The 14895-nt window shown below is 40.4% G+C and overlaps 1 protein-coding gene across 1 annotated transcript in view; it reads left to right on the forward strand.

Moving 5' to 3' along the window:
* Positions 1-1771: 1771 nt before the first annotated feature.
* Positions 1772-14895, forward strand: part of pdcd6 (programmed cell death 6) — an 84805-nt gene continuing 71681 nt past the window's right edge. The window contains exon 1 of the mRNA XM_028803923.2: positions 1772-2083. Within this exon, the coding sequence (XP_028659756.1) occupies positions 2010-2083 (74 nt within the window). The 5' untranslated portion in view covers positions 1772-2009. The remainder of the gene's footprint in view (positions 2084-14895) is intronic.

The raw sequence follows: 14895 nt of genomic DNA on the forward strand, positions 1-14895 counted from the left end.
ACTGAGCTGAGCTGGGAGGAAGGGTGGCAAAGTGTCTGGGAGTGTGGAGGATTGATTATTGTGGTTTGTTATTGAGTATTGTGGAGAGGAGGGTGCTTTGTGCACTTATTTATAATAATAAATATTATATTTGGACTTTTACCTGGTGTCTGACGTCTAGTCAAGGGTTCAAGGGTTCAAGGGGTCACGGAGACCTCAATCTGTCACAATGCTTATTAGTATTTTATGTCAGAATGTCAGGTGATTTTTATACTGTAGATCCCACCCTTCTGACAATACCATCCAAATGATTTGTGGCCTGAAGCATATTAGTAATTCTCAGTCCTTCATTTTTTTTCCTTGTCCATATCTTTCCAAATATTTTATTAAAAAATAACAGAAATGGCACAGTGTGAAAAGTACCAAGTTAGATGGTAACTGCTAACTCCTTTGTTATCCATCCATCCATTTTCCAACCCGCTGAATCCGTACACAGGGTCACGGGGGTCTGCTGGAGCCAATCCCAGCCAACACAGGGCACAAGGCAGGAACCAATCCCGGGCAGGGTGCCAACCCACCGCAGGACACACACAAACACACCCACACACAATTTGGAATCGCCAATCCACCTAACCTGCATGTCTTTGGGAGGAAACCGGAGCGCCCGGAGAAAACCCACGCAGACACGGGGAGAACATGCAAACTCCACGCAGGGAGGACCTGGGAAGCGAACCCAGGTCTTCTAACTGCGAGGCAGCAGCGCTACCACTGCGCCACCGTGCCACCCAACTCCTTTGTTATTTGAATCTCATTGTTATTTGGTAGCTGGTTAAAAAGACATAATTTAAAATAGTTAAAAGTATTTGTTTTAAGACTGAAGTTAGGCACTGTAACTAACTTGGGAATCTTAACAAGCAAGGCTTATAAAAATGAAGCAAAAAATATTGCTTGGTTAAAAATTACTTCAGCTTTAATAACTTCCTTCTGATTAAGAAATTGTGTTGGAAGAAAGCCCTACAGCCGCTGTAGCCCTCCTGGACTGACCTTGAGCACTGTTGCACAGCGAATTTTACCAGACTTTAAAATCTGAATAAAACTGTGATCCGTCAGTCAGGCCTGTACTATTTTGCTTCCCTTGCCCTTCAAACCTGCGAAGCAACATATGAATGGGCGGCAAAAAAAAAAAAAGGCAAAACACCAGAATCGTAACCAAAGACTTGGGGCTTTGTGAGGTAGCAGCGATAACTTCTATGCCTCCCTGCCACAGTTTATTTTCATTGTGGCGCGCTTTAACTTCATATTTGGAAAACAGGTCTTGTACACGCAAACGCACTCAGTCTACCGTATACATTTCTCTGACTGGAGGAGCCTCGTCTAGCCGGTTTGGGAAAACAATAATGACGCATTAATCACGTGAATTTATTTCACACAGAAATCTGTCGACTGTGTCTAATCCATTTCACAGGCGCAGGAGCCAGAGCCATACCCTGGTAGGCGGTGTGATGCAGGAACCAACGATGAACTGGGCGTATTACATAACTGTTTTGAAAACGGGAAGCTGAGAATGAATAATCAGCGGGTAAAAACACTTAAACCAAATGTGTTTGTTCCCTTGAGGTACTGTCCGTAAACATTAATAACACAAACAACGTCTTAGAATGACATATTTTGTAACGCCGCTTTTGGAATGTGGCGTTTCCTGGGGGTGGAGCCATGTACCAGTCAATCACTTGAAGCCGCGATTCAGTACTAAGCGATTCACTTTATCAAGCTCCCCCTCCACGTGCTTCAAAGCTGTAGTAGTTTTAAGTTCCTGCGCAATGCAGACGTATCCTTCGTAAAAGACGAGTTGCTGCGTTAGTTGTACTGGTAATTTTTGGGCGGGGTTCCGTTGCTGTGTCAAAGGGTAGCTGTAAAAACTTTTAGAAACCCGGAGGAGGAAATGATTTCTTAGTAGCTATAGTTTTGTTCAGTGTTGCGAAGAACGCTTGCGGAAGAAGCGCCTTCTTTGGATTTTTTAAAGTGAAATAATGGCCTATACTTATAGGGCTCCACAGTTTAACGCACCAGTCGATCAGAGTTTTCTTTGGAACGTTTTTCAGAGGTGAGTAAATGTAGAAAATTAACGATAATGTAAATGTATAAATGTGTAACATAAACGATCATTCAAATTGCTAGTATGTTGAATGTATTTATACTTGTATAGTATACAGACATATTGTGTGTATATGTATGTGTATATATATATATATATATATATATATATATATATATATATATATGTGTATGTGTGTGTGTGTGTGTGCTACGAAATAAATGCATACATCATTAGATCCGCACGAACGAGCAGTACGGTTTCAAAATAATCATTTGCATGCCTGAATTACAAAAATGTTGGCTCTCCAAAATCACAAAATCCAAAATAGTAAGGCTGCTTCGTCATCCAAATCTACAGCAACTAGGAAAGATGACAGGAACAAAAAACGTTGTCGCATGAAGAAAAAAACACGGAGTTACGCGGCTGAAGTAATTTCAGGACAGCTTACTTCGTGGAAATAGCAATTACGAGAATTGCATCAGTAAGACATTTTAAAGTTGTAAACAATTTATTTGAAGCAGTTACTTGGTGTGCTTTATGTGGAAATTATCACAACGGGGGGGAACTGTGTCCAGATATATATTAATAGGTTAAGCAATATTTTATTACCTCAGCGCGGTTGTATTTGTCGCACTAAATGGTAAACAGCATACAGTACAGAATGACATACTGTAGCACTCACAATGTACGATTGTTTGACGGCCTTCGTCAGCGCAGTCTGTCTATTAAGACTTTAATTGGATGACTGCCACATCGCTGCACACTTTTCATCAGGAGACTTTCTCTACAGACAAGAGGAAAATATTAGCCTGCTCTGGAGTGATTAAAAAAAAAACTTTCTTGCCTGTGGTAAAATCAAGAGTTTCATTACATCAGAGTACATGGAAAATCAAGTTCAGCAAAGAAAAAAAGAGCATTTTAAAGACAAATTAACCAGTTTTGGTGTGTGGGACAAGCCCTATCTTGAGACTTTGCTTAATATACAATACTCCACTCCAGAGTTATTCAGCTTGAGTTGTAATATTTTGTTGTGGGATGTGGTTAATGGAGTAGGAGACAACGTACCTGAGCAAAAACATTGACTTGAATTAAACCATGACACAAATGCTTAAATCCCACTTATATAAGTGATTTTTTTTGTTTAGCAGTCTATTGGGTTTGTACATTCTCTTGAGATCTGTGTAGATTTTCCTCCAGGTGAGTTTTTCTCAACTACCTCTGCTCTGGTATTTGGGGCCTTTGCAGCCAGCTCTACCAAAAGAGTTCCAGCTTGGTGCAGCTGGCAAAGGTGGCTTTTCTGTTATCCTATAAGGCCTTGAGGTTGCAGGTTGAGCAAAGACGAATTGTGCTGTAACCTGGAGCAAAGTAAGCCTGAGGATGAGCAGCTAGGAGGGCATTGTTGGTCTGAGCATATTTCTATGCAGAAATCGCCCCACTTTTCAAAAATGTGTGACTTTACATAGTTCCCGGTGTACATGTGTGAGTGCGCCCAGTGATGGGCTGGATGCATGTCCAGTGTAATCACCCACCTTGTACCCAATCTCACTAGGGTAGGTAGTAACTCCATGCAGCTGTGAACTGGTGAAGCAGGGAGAGAAAAGATTGATGTGTGAAGTGAAGACCATTCTAAAACGCAGTAACGTGTTCTAAAATGCAGTAACAATCATTGAACAATATTTTAAAATTTGGATGTATGTTAAATTAGGTGTTTCATGCACTCACATTGTACGCCTCATGTCATCTGTGCAGTGTGCACTTGTCAGTTTTAAAATAGTGATCCTGTTAAAATGTAGTATGAAAACACCTGCCTGGCTCAACCAGTACACAGGTTGAAATTATGTAAAGTATCAAAACAAAAAAGAAAAAAACCTTAAGTGTGTCAATAGTGGTGTAAAAATATTAACTCTGTGCTCATTTCACATCAGAAACTCTAGTGTATATTAAGAGGCCATGCATGCAGTTGTGGCACCTGCGATGTTTGTTTCGCCATCCCAGAAAAACGGATCCCAGCTAAGCAAGGTTCCATAAAGTGTATGCTGTTTCGTTATAGGTGGAAGGAGATGACAGTTGCACTGACATAATCAAAACAAACTTTCTCATAATTAACCTCTGCCCAAAAATATTTGTACTTTGTCAATGGTCAGATAAATTACACTAACCAGCCACACCAAAAGTGATACATCTGTACATTGTAACCCATCATCCATCTGTTCCACACTGTTTTCACCCAATACTGAGGCAGCTACAATTGGGAATTAAAACAGAAGTCCTAATAATTTTCTGTTGTATGAATTATTTAGTATCTGTGCATCACTTATATGTAAACTGCATTACTGGCCATTTTATTTGTGTTTTTGTTTAGCAGGTGAATTGAGCATCCTAATTACGGTAATGGTACAATGTGTAGTAAATTCACTTTACATTAACATTTACAAATAGCGTCCTGGTGATCTTTGAATCTGTTAAGATTATTGAAGGAAGTCAGATATACAAGCATACTACTTTTGTGGGCAAAGGTTAGTAAAAAGATAATAAAAAATCAGTTAATGTAATAAGAATCTTTTTTTTTTTTTTTTAATATATCCTAAATTTTAGATACTACTTCTCTCTATGTTTGAAAATAAAAACGCAAGTAAAGTTTCGCTGGGTATGAGTTACTCGATTACAAAATACAGTACTTACTAAGCTTGTGAATGTTATAAAATCCCACATGTGTCGTACAGACAAGAAAAAGAACATACATGCAAATGTGTAATTTGGAACCATTACAAATTGCAGTATATAAATCTTAAAACTGTATGATTATACAGTATATATGTGCATATATTATGATCTGAGATTAGCACGGTAATGAGTCAAAATGATCAAACCAAGAGAGAGAGAGACTGGCAGGAAAGCAATGCAGGAAAGGTGTTGAATGTAACATATAAAATGGAAAGTCAAATATAAATAGAGGAGATACTGTATAAAACAATAATTATTTTTTTTTTATTTGAGCTGTCTGTTTGAGGCACAAGTGTTCATGAGATTGATTCAGTTTTGAAAAAAAAAAAAAACTTTGTTAATATTCAGTTTTATTATTGTGACAAAATATACCTGGTTTTTAACTCTGTATAGAAAACTTTTATATACATGTTTGTATGGTGCTGCTCTTTAGTCTCTAAGATATTTTTAGAACATATTGCGATTATATTTTGATTATTCCATTTTGCTTCAAAATAATCACTATCCGTTTAAGTCTCCAAGCCTAGGCCCAGTTACATGACACATGCAGTTAGCAGATGTACTGTATGTCGTATGTTAAAATGGATTGCAACTTACAGTCATTTGTGTGTGTAGACACTGTGGAGAAATGAGACAGGAAATCACAAAAGTGAAGGTTCAATAGGGTTTTATTTAATGCCAGAAGAGAGTACAGCACACTATACCAGTGTAACATGACTGGTCTTCACACGATGTAGTAAAATGAGCCTAGTTCTAGCAAGTGTGAATTCTATGGCAAGTGATATACTGCCCTTTATTTAGTAAACTGTTCTTTGCTGTAGTATTGATATATGAAGTAGCCTATAAACAGCGCCATTGTTGCATCACAGATAGATTTTGTTTTTCTGGTGCAGAAATATAACTCCTATTCCATATAACACTGTCGTGCTGCTCACAACCTGTAAAACTGTCCAACTGAGGCAATTAACAGCAAAGACATGTATTAGAAAGGGGGAGAGAGGATGGATTGACAAGGACGACGAGCATGTGAGGTGGAGGACTAAAGCACTAGGTTGAAATATTGAATTGAAAACAACAGATGTGGCACAAGGATGTGACTATTTTCAAGGTATACTAAATACATTTTCAGTGGCCATGAACAACTAATCAGTGTCTCCATGTGGACAAATTCCTTCTCATAACACCTTTTTTCAAGTGGCTGTGTACTGAGAACTTTAAAAGTTGCAGTAAATATCAAAAGGTTGAGTCCTCCACATAAAAAAAATACTGTGTAAAGTCTTGTAGAAACGATTTACTTACAGATTCCACTTTTTACTCGGCATATTGCAGACTCATTTATGAGAATGTTTTTTTTTTTTTTTAATAATGTTAAGGTAAAAAAACAATAAATTAATGTTTTCTCGAACTTATTTCTTATATAACCTAATACAGCCAAGATGTCTGGTACAATGAGTCAAATGACTAAGTTAACACTAGAATTACCAGAGCCTATGAAAAAACTCGTAAACCCGGCCCACCTTAAATCCCTTCACACCTCTCCGTCAGCATCTTTTGTCTTGTAAATGTGTCAATAAGCACAAGCAGCCTGCTATGCCATCCCCCCCACCGCCGCAGAACGGGCAAGAAGTTCTCCCAGTTCAAGCCTTGATTATCTGGGAGTGAGCTATCTAGAATTGTATAGAGTAAATAATTTAATGTGTGTTCCGTATCTACAGAAATATATGTAAACAAATCATTAAAACAGAAACGTTTTTCATTTTTTAGTAATAAATGACAAAATGTAGATTTAAACGTAACATAACGTTAACATTATTCAAAGTTGTTGTCTGTTTTTACCTGCATTTTTATTACTCTTTAATATTGTTTTTTGTATCAGTATGCTGCTGCTGGAGTATGTGAATTTCCCCTTGGGATTAATAAAGTTGTCTGCCTGCCTGCCTGCCTGCCTGCCTGCCTACAGTGGGGCAAAAAAGTATTTAGTCAGCCACCAATTGTGCAAGTTCTCCCACTTAAAAAGATGAGAGAGGCCTGTAATTTTCATTATAGGTATACCTCAACTATGAGAGACAAAATGAGAAAAAAAATCCAGAAAATCACAATGTCCGATTTTAAAGAATTTATTTGCACATTATGCTGGAAAATAAGTATTTGGTCACCTACAAAACAAGCAAGATTTCTGGCTCTCACAGACCTGTAACTTCTTCTGTAAGAGGCTCCTCTGTCCTCCACTCATTACCTGTATTAATGGCACCTGTTTGAACTCGTTATCAATATAAAAGACACCTGCCCACAACCTCAAACAGTCACGCTCCAAACTCCACTATGGCCAAGACCAAAGAGCTGTCAAAGGACACTAGAAACAAAATTGTAGACCTGCACCAGGCTGGGAAGACTGAATCTGCAATAGGTAAGCAGCTTGGTGTGAAGAAATCAACTGTGGGAGCAATTATTAGAAAATGGAAGACATACAAGACCACTGATAATCTCCCTCGATCTGGGGCTCCACGCAAGATCTCACCCCGTGGGGTCAAAATGATCACAAGAACGGTGAGCAAAAATCCCAGAACCACATGGGGGGACCTAGTGAATGACCTGCAGAGAGCTGGGACCAAAGTAACAAAGGCTACCATCAGTAACACACTATGCCGCCAGGGACTCAAATCCTGCTGTGTCAGACGTGTCCCCCTGCTTAAGCGAGTACATGTGCAGGCCCGTCTGAAGTTTGCTAGAGAGCATTTGGATGATCCAGAACAGGTCTGGGAGAATGTCATATGGTCAGATGAAACTTTTTGGTAAAAACTCTACTCGTCGTGTTTGGAGGAGAAAGAATGCTGAGTTGCATCCAAAGAACACCATACCTACTGTAAAGCATGGGGGTGGAAACATCATGCTTTGGGGCTGTTTTTCTGCAAAGGGACCAGGGCGACTGATCCGTGTAAAGGAAAGAATGAATGAGGCCATGTATCGTCAGATTTTGAGTGAAAACCTCCTTCCATCAGCAAGATGAAACGTGACTGGGTCTTTCAGCATGACAATGATCCCAAACACATCACCCGGGTAACGAAGGAGTGGCTTCGTAAGAAGCATTTCAAGGTCCTGGAGTGGCCTAGCCAGTCTCCAGATCTCAACCCCATAGAAAATCTTTGGAGGGAGTTGAAAGTCCGTGTTGCCCAGCGACAGCCCCAAAACATCACTGCTCTAGAGGAGATCTGCACGGAGGAATGGGCCAAAATACCAACAACAGTGTGTGAAAACCTTGTGAAGACTTACAGAAAACGTTTGACCTCTGTCATTGCCAACAAAGGATATATAACAAAGTATTGAGATGACCTTTTGTTATTGACCAAATACTTTTTTTCCACCATAATTTGCAAATAAATTCTTCAAAAATCAGACAATGTGATTTTCTGGATTTTTTTTTCTCATTTTGTCTCTCACAGTTGAGGTATACATATGATGAAAATTATAGGCCTCTCTCATCTTTTTAAGTGGGTGAACTTGCACAATTGGTGGCTGACTAAGTACTTTTTTGCCCCACTGTATCTACAGTGCATCCGGAAAGTATTCACAGCGCATCACTTTTTCCGCATTTTGTTATGTGACAGCCTTATTCCAAAATAGATTAAATTCATTTTTTTCCTCAGAATTCTACACACAATACCCCATAATGACAACGTGAAAAAAGTTTACTTGAGATTTTTGCAAATTTATTAAAAATAAAAAAATTGAGAAAGCACATGTGCATAAATATTCACAGCCTTTGCCATGAAGCTCAAAATTGAGCTCAGGTGCATCCTGTTTCCCCTGATCATCTTTTGAGATGTTTCTGCAGCTTAATTGGAGTCAACCTGTGGTAAATTCAGTTGATTGGACATGATTTGGAAAGGCACACACCTGTCTATATAAGGTCCCACAGTTGACAGTTCATGTCAGAGCACAAACCAAGCATAAAGTCAAAGGAATTGTCTGTAGATCTCCGAGACAGGATTGTCTTGAGGCACAAATCTGGGGAAGGTTGCAGAAAAATTTTCTGCTACTTTGAAGGTCCCAATGAGCACAGTGGCCTCCATCATCCGTAAGTGGAAGAAGTTCGAAACCACCAGGATTCTTCCTAAAGCTGGCCGGCCATCTAAACTGAGCGATCGGGGGTGAAGGGCCTTAGTCAGGGAGGTGACCAAGAACCCGATGGTCACTCTGTCAGAGCTCCAGAGGTCCTCTGTGGAGAGAGGAGATCCTTCCAGAAGGACAACCATCTCTGCAGCAATCCACCAATCAGGCCTGTATGGTAGAGTGGCCGGACGGAAGCCACTCCTTAGTAAAAGGCACATGGCAGCCCACCTGGAGTTTGCCAAAAGGCACCTGAAGGACTATCAGACCATGAGAAAGAAAATTCTCCGGTCTGATGAGACAAAGATTGAAGTCTTTGGTGTGAATGCCAGGCGTCACGTTTGGAGGAAACCAGGCACCGCTCATCACCAGGCCAATATCATCCCTACAGTGAAGCATGGTGGTGGCAGCATCATGCTGTGGGGATGTTTTTCAGCGGCAGGGACTGGGAGACTAGTCAGGATAAAGGGAAAGATGACTGCAGCAATGTACAGAGACCTCCTGGATGAAAACCTGCTCCAGAGCGCTCTTGACCTCAGACTGGGGCGATGGTTCATCTTTCAGCAGGACAACGACCCTAAGCACACAGCCAAGATATCAAAGGAGTGGCTTCAGGACAACTCTGTGAATGTCCTTGAGTGGCCCAGCCAGAGCCCAGACTTGAATCTGATTGAACATCTCTAGAGAGATCTTAAAATGGCTGTGCACCGACACTTCCCATCCAACCTGATGGAGCTTGAGAGGTGCTGCAAAGAGGAATGGGCGAAACTGGCCAAGGATAGGTGTGCCAAGCTTGTGGCATCATACAGTATTCAAAAAGACTTGAGGCTGTAATTGCTGCCAAAAGTGCATCAACAAAGTATTGAGCAAAGGCTGTGAATACTTATGTACATGTGATTTCTCAGTTTTTTTTATTTTTGATAAATTTGCAAAAACCTCAAGTAAACCTTTTTTACATTGTCATTATGGGGTGTTGTGTGTAGAATTCTGAGGAAAAAAATGAATTTAATCCATTTTGGAATAAGGCTGTAACATAACAAAATGTGGAAAAAGTGATGCGCTGTGAATACTTTCCGGATGCACTCTATCTAAACTGTATAATGTGTGAAGGCTGATGGCCAAGTATCAAATAAACACTTTAACAAATGGTACAAGTGCAATACAACAGCTTCTGTGGTGCAGCGATAATTCAGAAATCGTGAGTTTGAAACCTGCTCCCTTCCAAATTTACCATTTTGGAGTAGTGAGCTGCTCTCATTGTTAATATTATACAATAAAAACATACATTTGATTTGTGTCTGTAACAGCCGTTGTAAATTTGTAGTACTTGTAAAAATTAGCTTTTTTTTTTTTTTTGTTTTACTTTTGTTGTCTCAGTCACTCACCCACCCCCACCACCCCAGATCTGACGCTGTTAGTTTTTATCTGAAACTAGGAATAACTGTAGATGTGATTGGTGTTTTGAGACAATGGAACTGATCTGGAGGAATAAAAGCTGACACACAAACGCTGGTGAATCTGCCTTCTTCGTATCTCACCGTCACTTGAATTTTTTTCTATTCAGTTTTGAGTGTTCTTGCTTACGCTGAATTAGTATGCACCTTATGGTCCATGATGTCATAGCCGCACTGACAAAAAAACAGAGACATAGGTGTATATGATATTTGGAATAACTCATTTTATGACCTGTATAATACATTTCGGAAAACATTGTGGCACGGATGCAACATTATTCATATTCATTCGCTTTCCTTCTTGTGGTTGTAATTAGTGACTGCATTTTTTTTTTTTCCCTGATCTTGCCCAATCTCCACGTTGTGGTGCATGGTGGTGTTTCTTTTGTACTCAAGGACATGCAGAGGAAAGAACAGTACAGGGAGGTCAGTTCCAGCTATATACATTCATTATATTCAAATGTTAACATTTCCCACACACCCAATGACCGTCCTTCCTACATTTACAACATGTATTGCACACTTCTGTCTATGCTGTGGTTACTGTTACACTGAAGGGGTGCTTGACGCTCACTGATTTTGCTTTCCTGGGGGAAGTGGCAGTCTTGGAACAAAAGCTTGTCAATGTTGCATACTCTTTTTCTTTTTCCATTGCTTGTTCTTGTAAGAAGCGATGACAAAGTTCCTCTGCAAGTTGAGCAAAGAACACTCTTCTTTTGTCAGTGGACCCCTGCATGCCTTGTGCAGTACATGTGCATTGATCTCCGCCAAGTCAAATTTGTTATATCACAAGCAACCGGCCACCGAATGCTCCTGCTCGCACTGAATAAGCTCACGCCTACTGGTGCATGATGTCAGCGTAGCATCGGGGAAAAAATAAAGAGACAAATGTATGTGACATTTTAAAGAAATCATTGTATGACCTGAATAGTACCAATCGGAAAACATCATCGCACTAATGAGATGTTATTTGAAAACTAACAGTGTTTGATCAGGTGTGAATTTATGGTACTTGTAAAAGTTAGCTTTTTCTCAGTTTTATTCTCTCAGTAACGTTCATGCTCTCCCTATCCCCAGATCTGACCCTAACTAACAGCACCAGCATAAATTCAGAACTGGGAGAACTTCTTGCCCATTCTGTTGCGGTGGGGGGATGGTATAGCTTGCTGCTTGGGCGTATTGACACATTTACTAGACAAACGATGTTGAAGGAGAGATGCGAAGGGATTTAAGGTGGGCCGGGTTTATGAGTTTTTTCGTAGGCTTTAGTAATTCTAGTGTTGTGTGACCATCCATACTAACTTTCAAAAATAATCTTATCCTTGTGTCAAACCTGCTTCAAAGAATTTCTTTTAGCTTTACTAAAGCTTACACTAAGCATGTACACTGGCAGTGATGTACCTCTTGTAATGTTCATGTTGGAAATGTGCTTGAATGGAAAAAAAGTTTACTGTTTTTTACCATATGTCCATTATGTCCATTGTTATTTGTTAATGTACAGCTGTCATTATGGTAATAAATCTTTTTCTTGGGTTTCAGTATGGTATTGATTTTCATATGTAGAGTGTCAGACTCAGATTAAATAATTTAAGAACCCCTGCAGTGCTCTGAGAATAGATAATTTGGATATCGGTATTTATACAGTACACAACACAGGAATCTTATTCTTTTAGCCATTTTACGATACAATTAGTAACGTACATAAATTAGGAAAAATGCAGAATGACATTTACATTGCTGATAATGTAGATATAATTTTATTTGGTCCTATTGGAAAAAAAAATTTGTATACACATACACTAGGGGGCTTCACCCCCCGCCAGCGCTACGGGCCATTGTGAAGAGGGACGCTGAACACACCCCAAGGACACGTGGCTGCCCCTCTGAAACCCCTCTTAAACAGTGATACAATGGGAAACAAATACAGTGTTGTTTAAACCTCCTGTTTGCTCGATCAGCTGGTAGCTTGCTGCCTCTGCGTGCCGCGTGATCTGCACTTCGCTCCCTTATCCTTCCCCCATGGAGACACGCCGTTGTCAGGTGGTGGGGGGATGAATGCACTCCAAGGAGATGAGGCCGCTCCTCCGAAACTCCTTTTAAACCGTGATACAATGGGAAACAAATAACAGTTGTTTTTTTTACCTCTTCTTTGCGCGATCAGCTGCATGGCTTGCTGCTCCTGCCGTGCCATGTGTTCTGCATTTCGTGCAGCGCTGCAGTCGTGAAAATGCCTGTACAGCATATTCTTGTCCCACAGACATCCTTAAACACCATGCGATCTCGTTTTGCTGTTCCATTATGTCACTGAGTAATATTTTCCGTTTGTTTGCGCTAATGCAATCTTTGCTCTCATGTTTTTGAAACTTTTGAGTTTTACAACTTCCATTATCTCTAACCTGCTCTTCATGTGTATCACAAGACTTGTTTCCAAAGGTAAGTATGACGTGACTTGTCCGTCTCGCGGGACATGAAAGTGTCTCTGTCTCTCTCTGTCTCTCTTCAGAAGATCTCTGTTCCAAAGATCATGTTGCGTCGTAAGATTTTTATTTATAATAGATATATATATATATATATATATATATATACACACAAACTATGCTCTTAACACACACCAGAACGACTGAAAACAACTGAAAAGAATGAAAATTTATAAAGAAAGAAAACTTCAGTTAGGAATTAATATGACTTGTGTGCCGTCGTGAGTGGCAGCCATTCCAGCAGCTCCGTGTATGACTTTATTTTTTTTTTGTACCTTTTTCTCTATTTCACTGTTCACTCCTACCACTTTCTTTTATGTGGACTCGTTCCTTGGACACTTTTTACTACGGACATGGATTTTTACACACTGAGACTCATCTATTCAAGTAGTCAATTTCAAGTGCTGAGAACAAATGCCTGCGCCGGTGTGGTTCCCTATTTACCTGACAGTTTGTTGTGTTTTAGTGAAAAGTGGCCAACAACTAACATCCCGGATGCTAACGTGAAGCTACCCGGGTTTAGCACCGTTAGAGCGGACAGAGACGCAAGTACCTGCGGGAAGCACAAAGGAGGAGGACTTGCACTCTATGTCAATACAAGATGGTGCAACTCTGGACATGTTAACGTTAAAATCTCCACTTGATGCAGGGACATCGAACTGTTGGCTGTGACGTGCCCAGAGAGTTTGGACACGTCATTGTTGTTATTATTTACACAGCACCCTGAGGCGCTTGTGCTAATTGCTGGAGACTTTAACCATGTAACACTGGACACAACATTACCTGCCTTCTCCCAGTATGTGGATTGTAACACCCGGGGAAATAGGACTATTGACCTACTGTATGCAAACGTTAAAGACGCATACAGCTCCACCCTGCTGTACAAACCATGAGTGAGGGAGCTACCTACAACCACACGCTCATTCAGGAAGTGGTCCCCTGAGGCAGAGCAGGCTCTGAGAGACTGCTTTGGAACTACGGACTGGGATATCCTGCAGGGATCACATAGTGAGAACATTGAGGAAGTTGTTGACTGCACTACTGACTACATCAACTTACTGGAACTACAATGTCCATACAGAAGAACAGTACGCTGCTGTGCTAACAACAAGCCATGGATTACAAGTGACATCACCACCTTTAAAAGCCCTTTTTTTCTGGTTCAAAAGGCCCTTGATCAGCATGAGCTCAAGCGCGTGCAGAAGGAACTCCCGAGTTCAGCTCAGGGCGGCGAAGGAGCAGTACAGGAGAAAGCTGACGCAGAAGTTACAGAATAACAGCATGAAGGAAGAGTGGGATGGGATGAAAATCATCACTGGCTGCAGCTTGAAGCGGGGTGCCACCATCGAGAGAGACGTGGAGAGAGCAAACCAGATGAACAACTTTTTTAACAGGTTTGACCACCCTAACCCACTCTCACCTTGGAGTACTGCACCCTCCACCCATCCTTCTGCTGATACCATAGGTGAGAGTTTACCCCAACCCACAATTACAGCAGCCCAGTTAAGCAGAGAGCTGAGGAGACTTTGTGCCAGCAAAGCAGCGGGTCCAGATGGAGTATCGCTAGTGCTGGGCGGTATGACCAAAATTCTATATCACGGTATTTTTCAAGATTGTACCGGTTTCAATGTATTTGACGGTATTTTTTTCCCATGCATGAGTTAATCACATTTTCCACTGCAATTACTGCAGTAGACTGGCTAAGAATAACCTATTCCACTGTCATGAGAATTGTACATTATACAAAAAAAACATTTTAATGTGCACACAAGTATTAATACAGGTTTGCATGGCTCCATAAAGTGATAGTTTTCAAAGGGGGGGCACTAATGAAGAGAAGGAATCACACTGCATGACAGTTGCTGTCAAAATATAGAACCTTTTTATTGAACAAATTTTGCAAACCGCTTAAACTAAAACTTTGACAACAAATTGTCAACCATCCAAAGAGGCATTTAGTTGTATTGCACTGAACACGTCTTAGAAAAGGAATAAATGGCAAATATTTTTTGTAAACCAACTACACTTTGTTAATGTTAACAATCTCTGTCCACTG

The sequence above is a fragment of the Erpetoichthys calabaricus genome, chromosome 6 (assembly GCF_900747795.2).
Source record: "Erpetoichthys calabaricus chromosome 6, fErpCal1.3, whole genome shotgun sequence".
Classification (NCBI taxonomy): domain Eukaryota; kingdom Metazoa; phylum Chordata; class Cladistia; order Polypteriformes; family Polypteridae; genus Erpetoichthys; species Erpetoichthys calabaricus.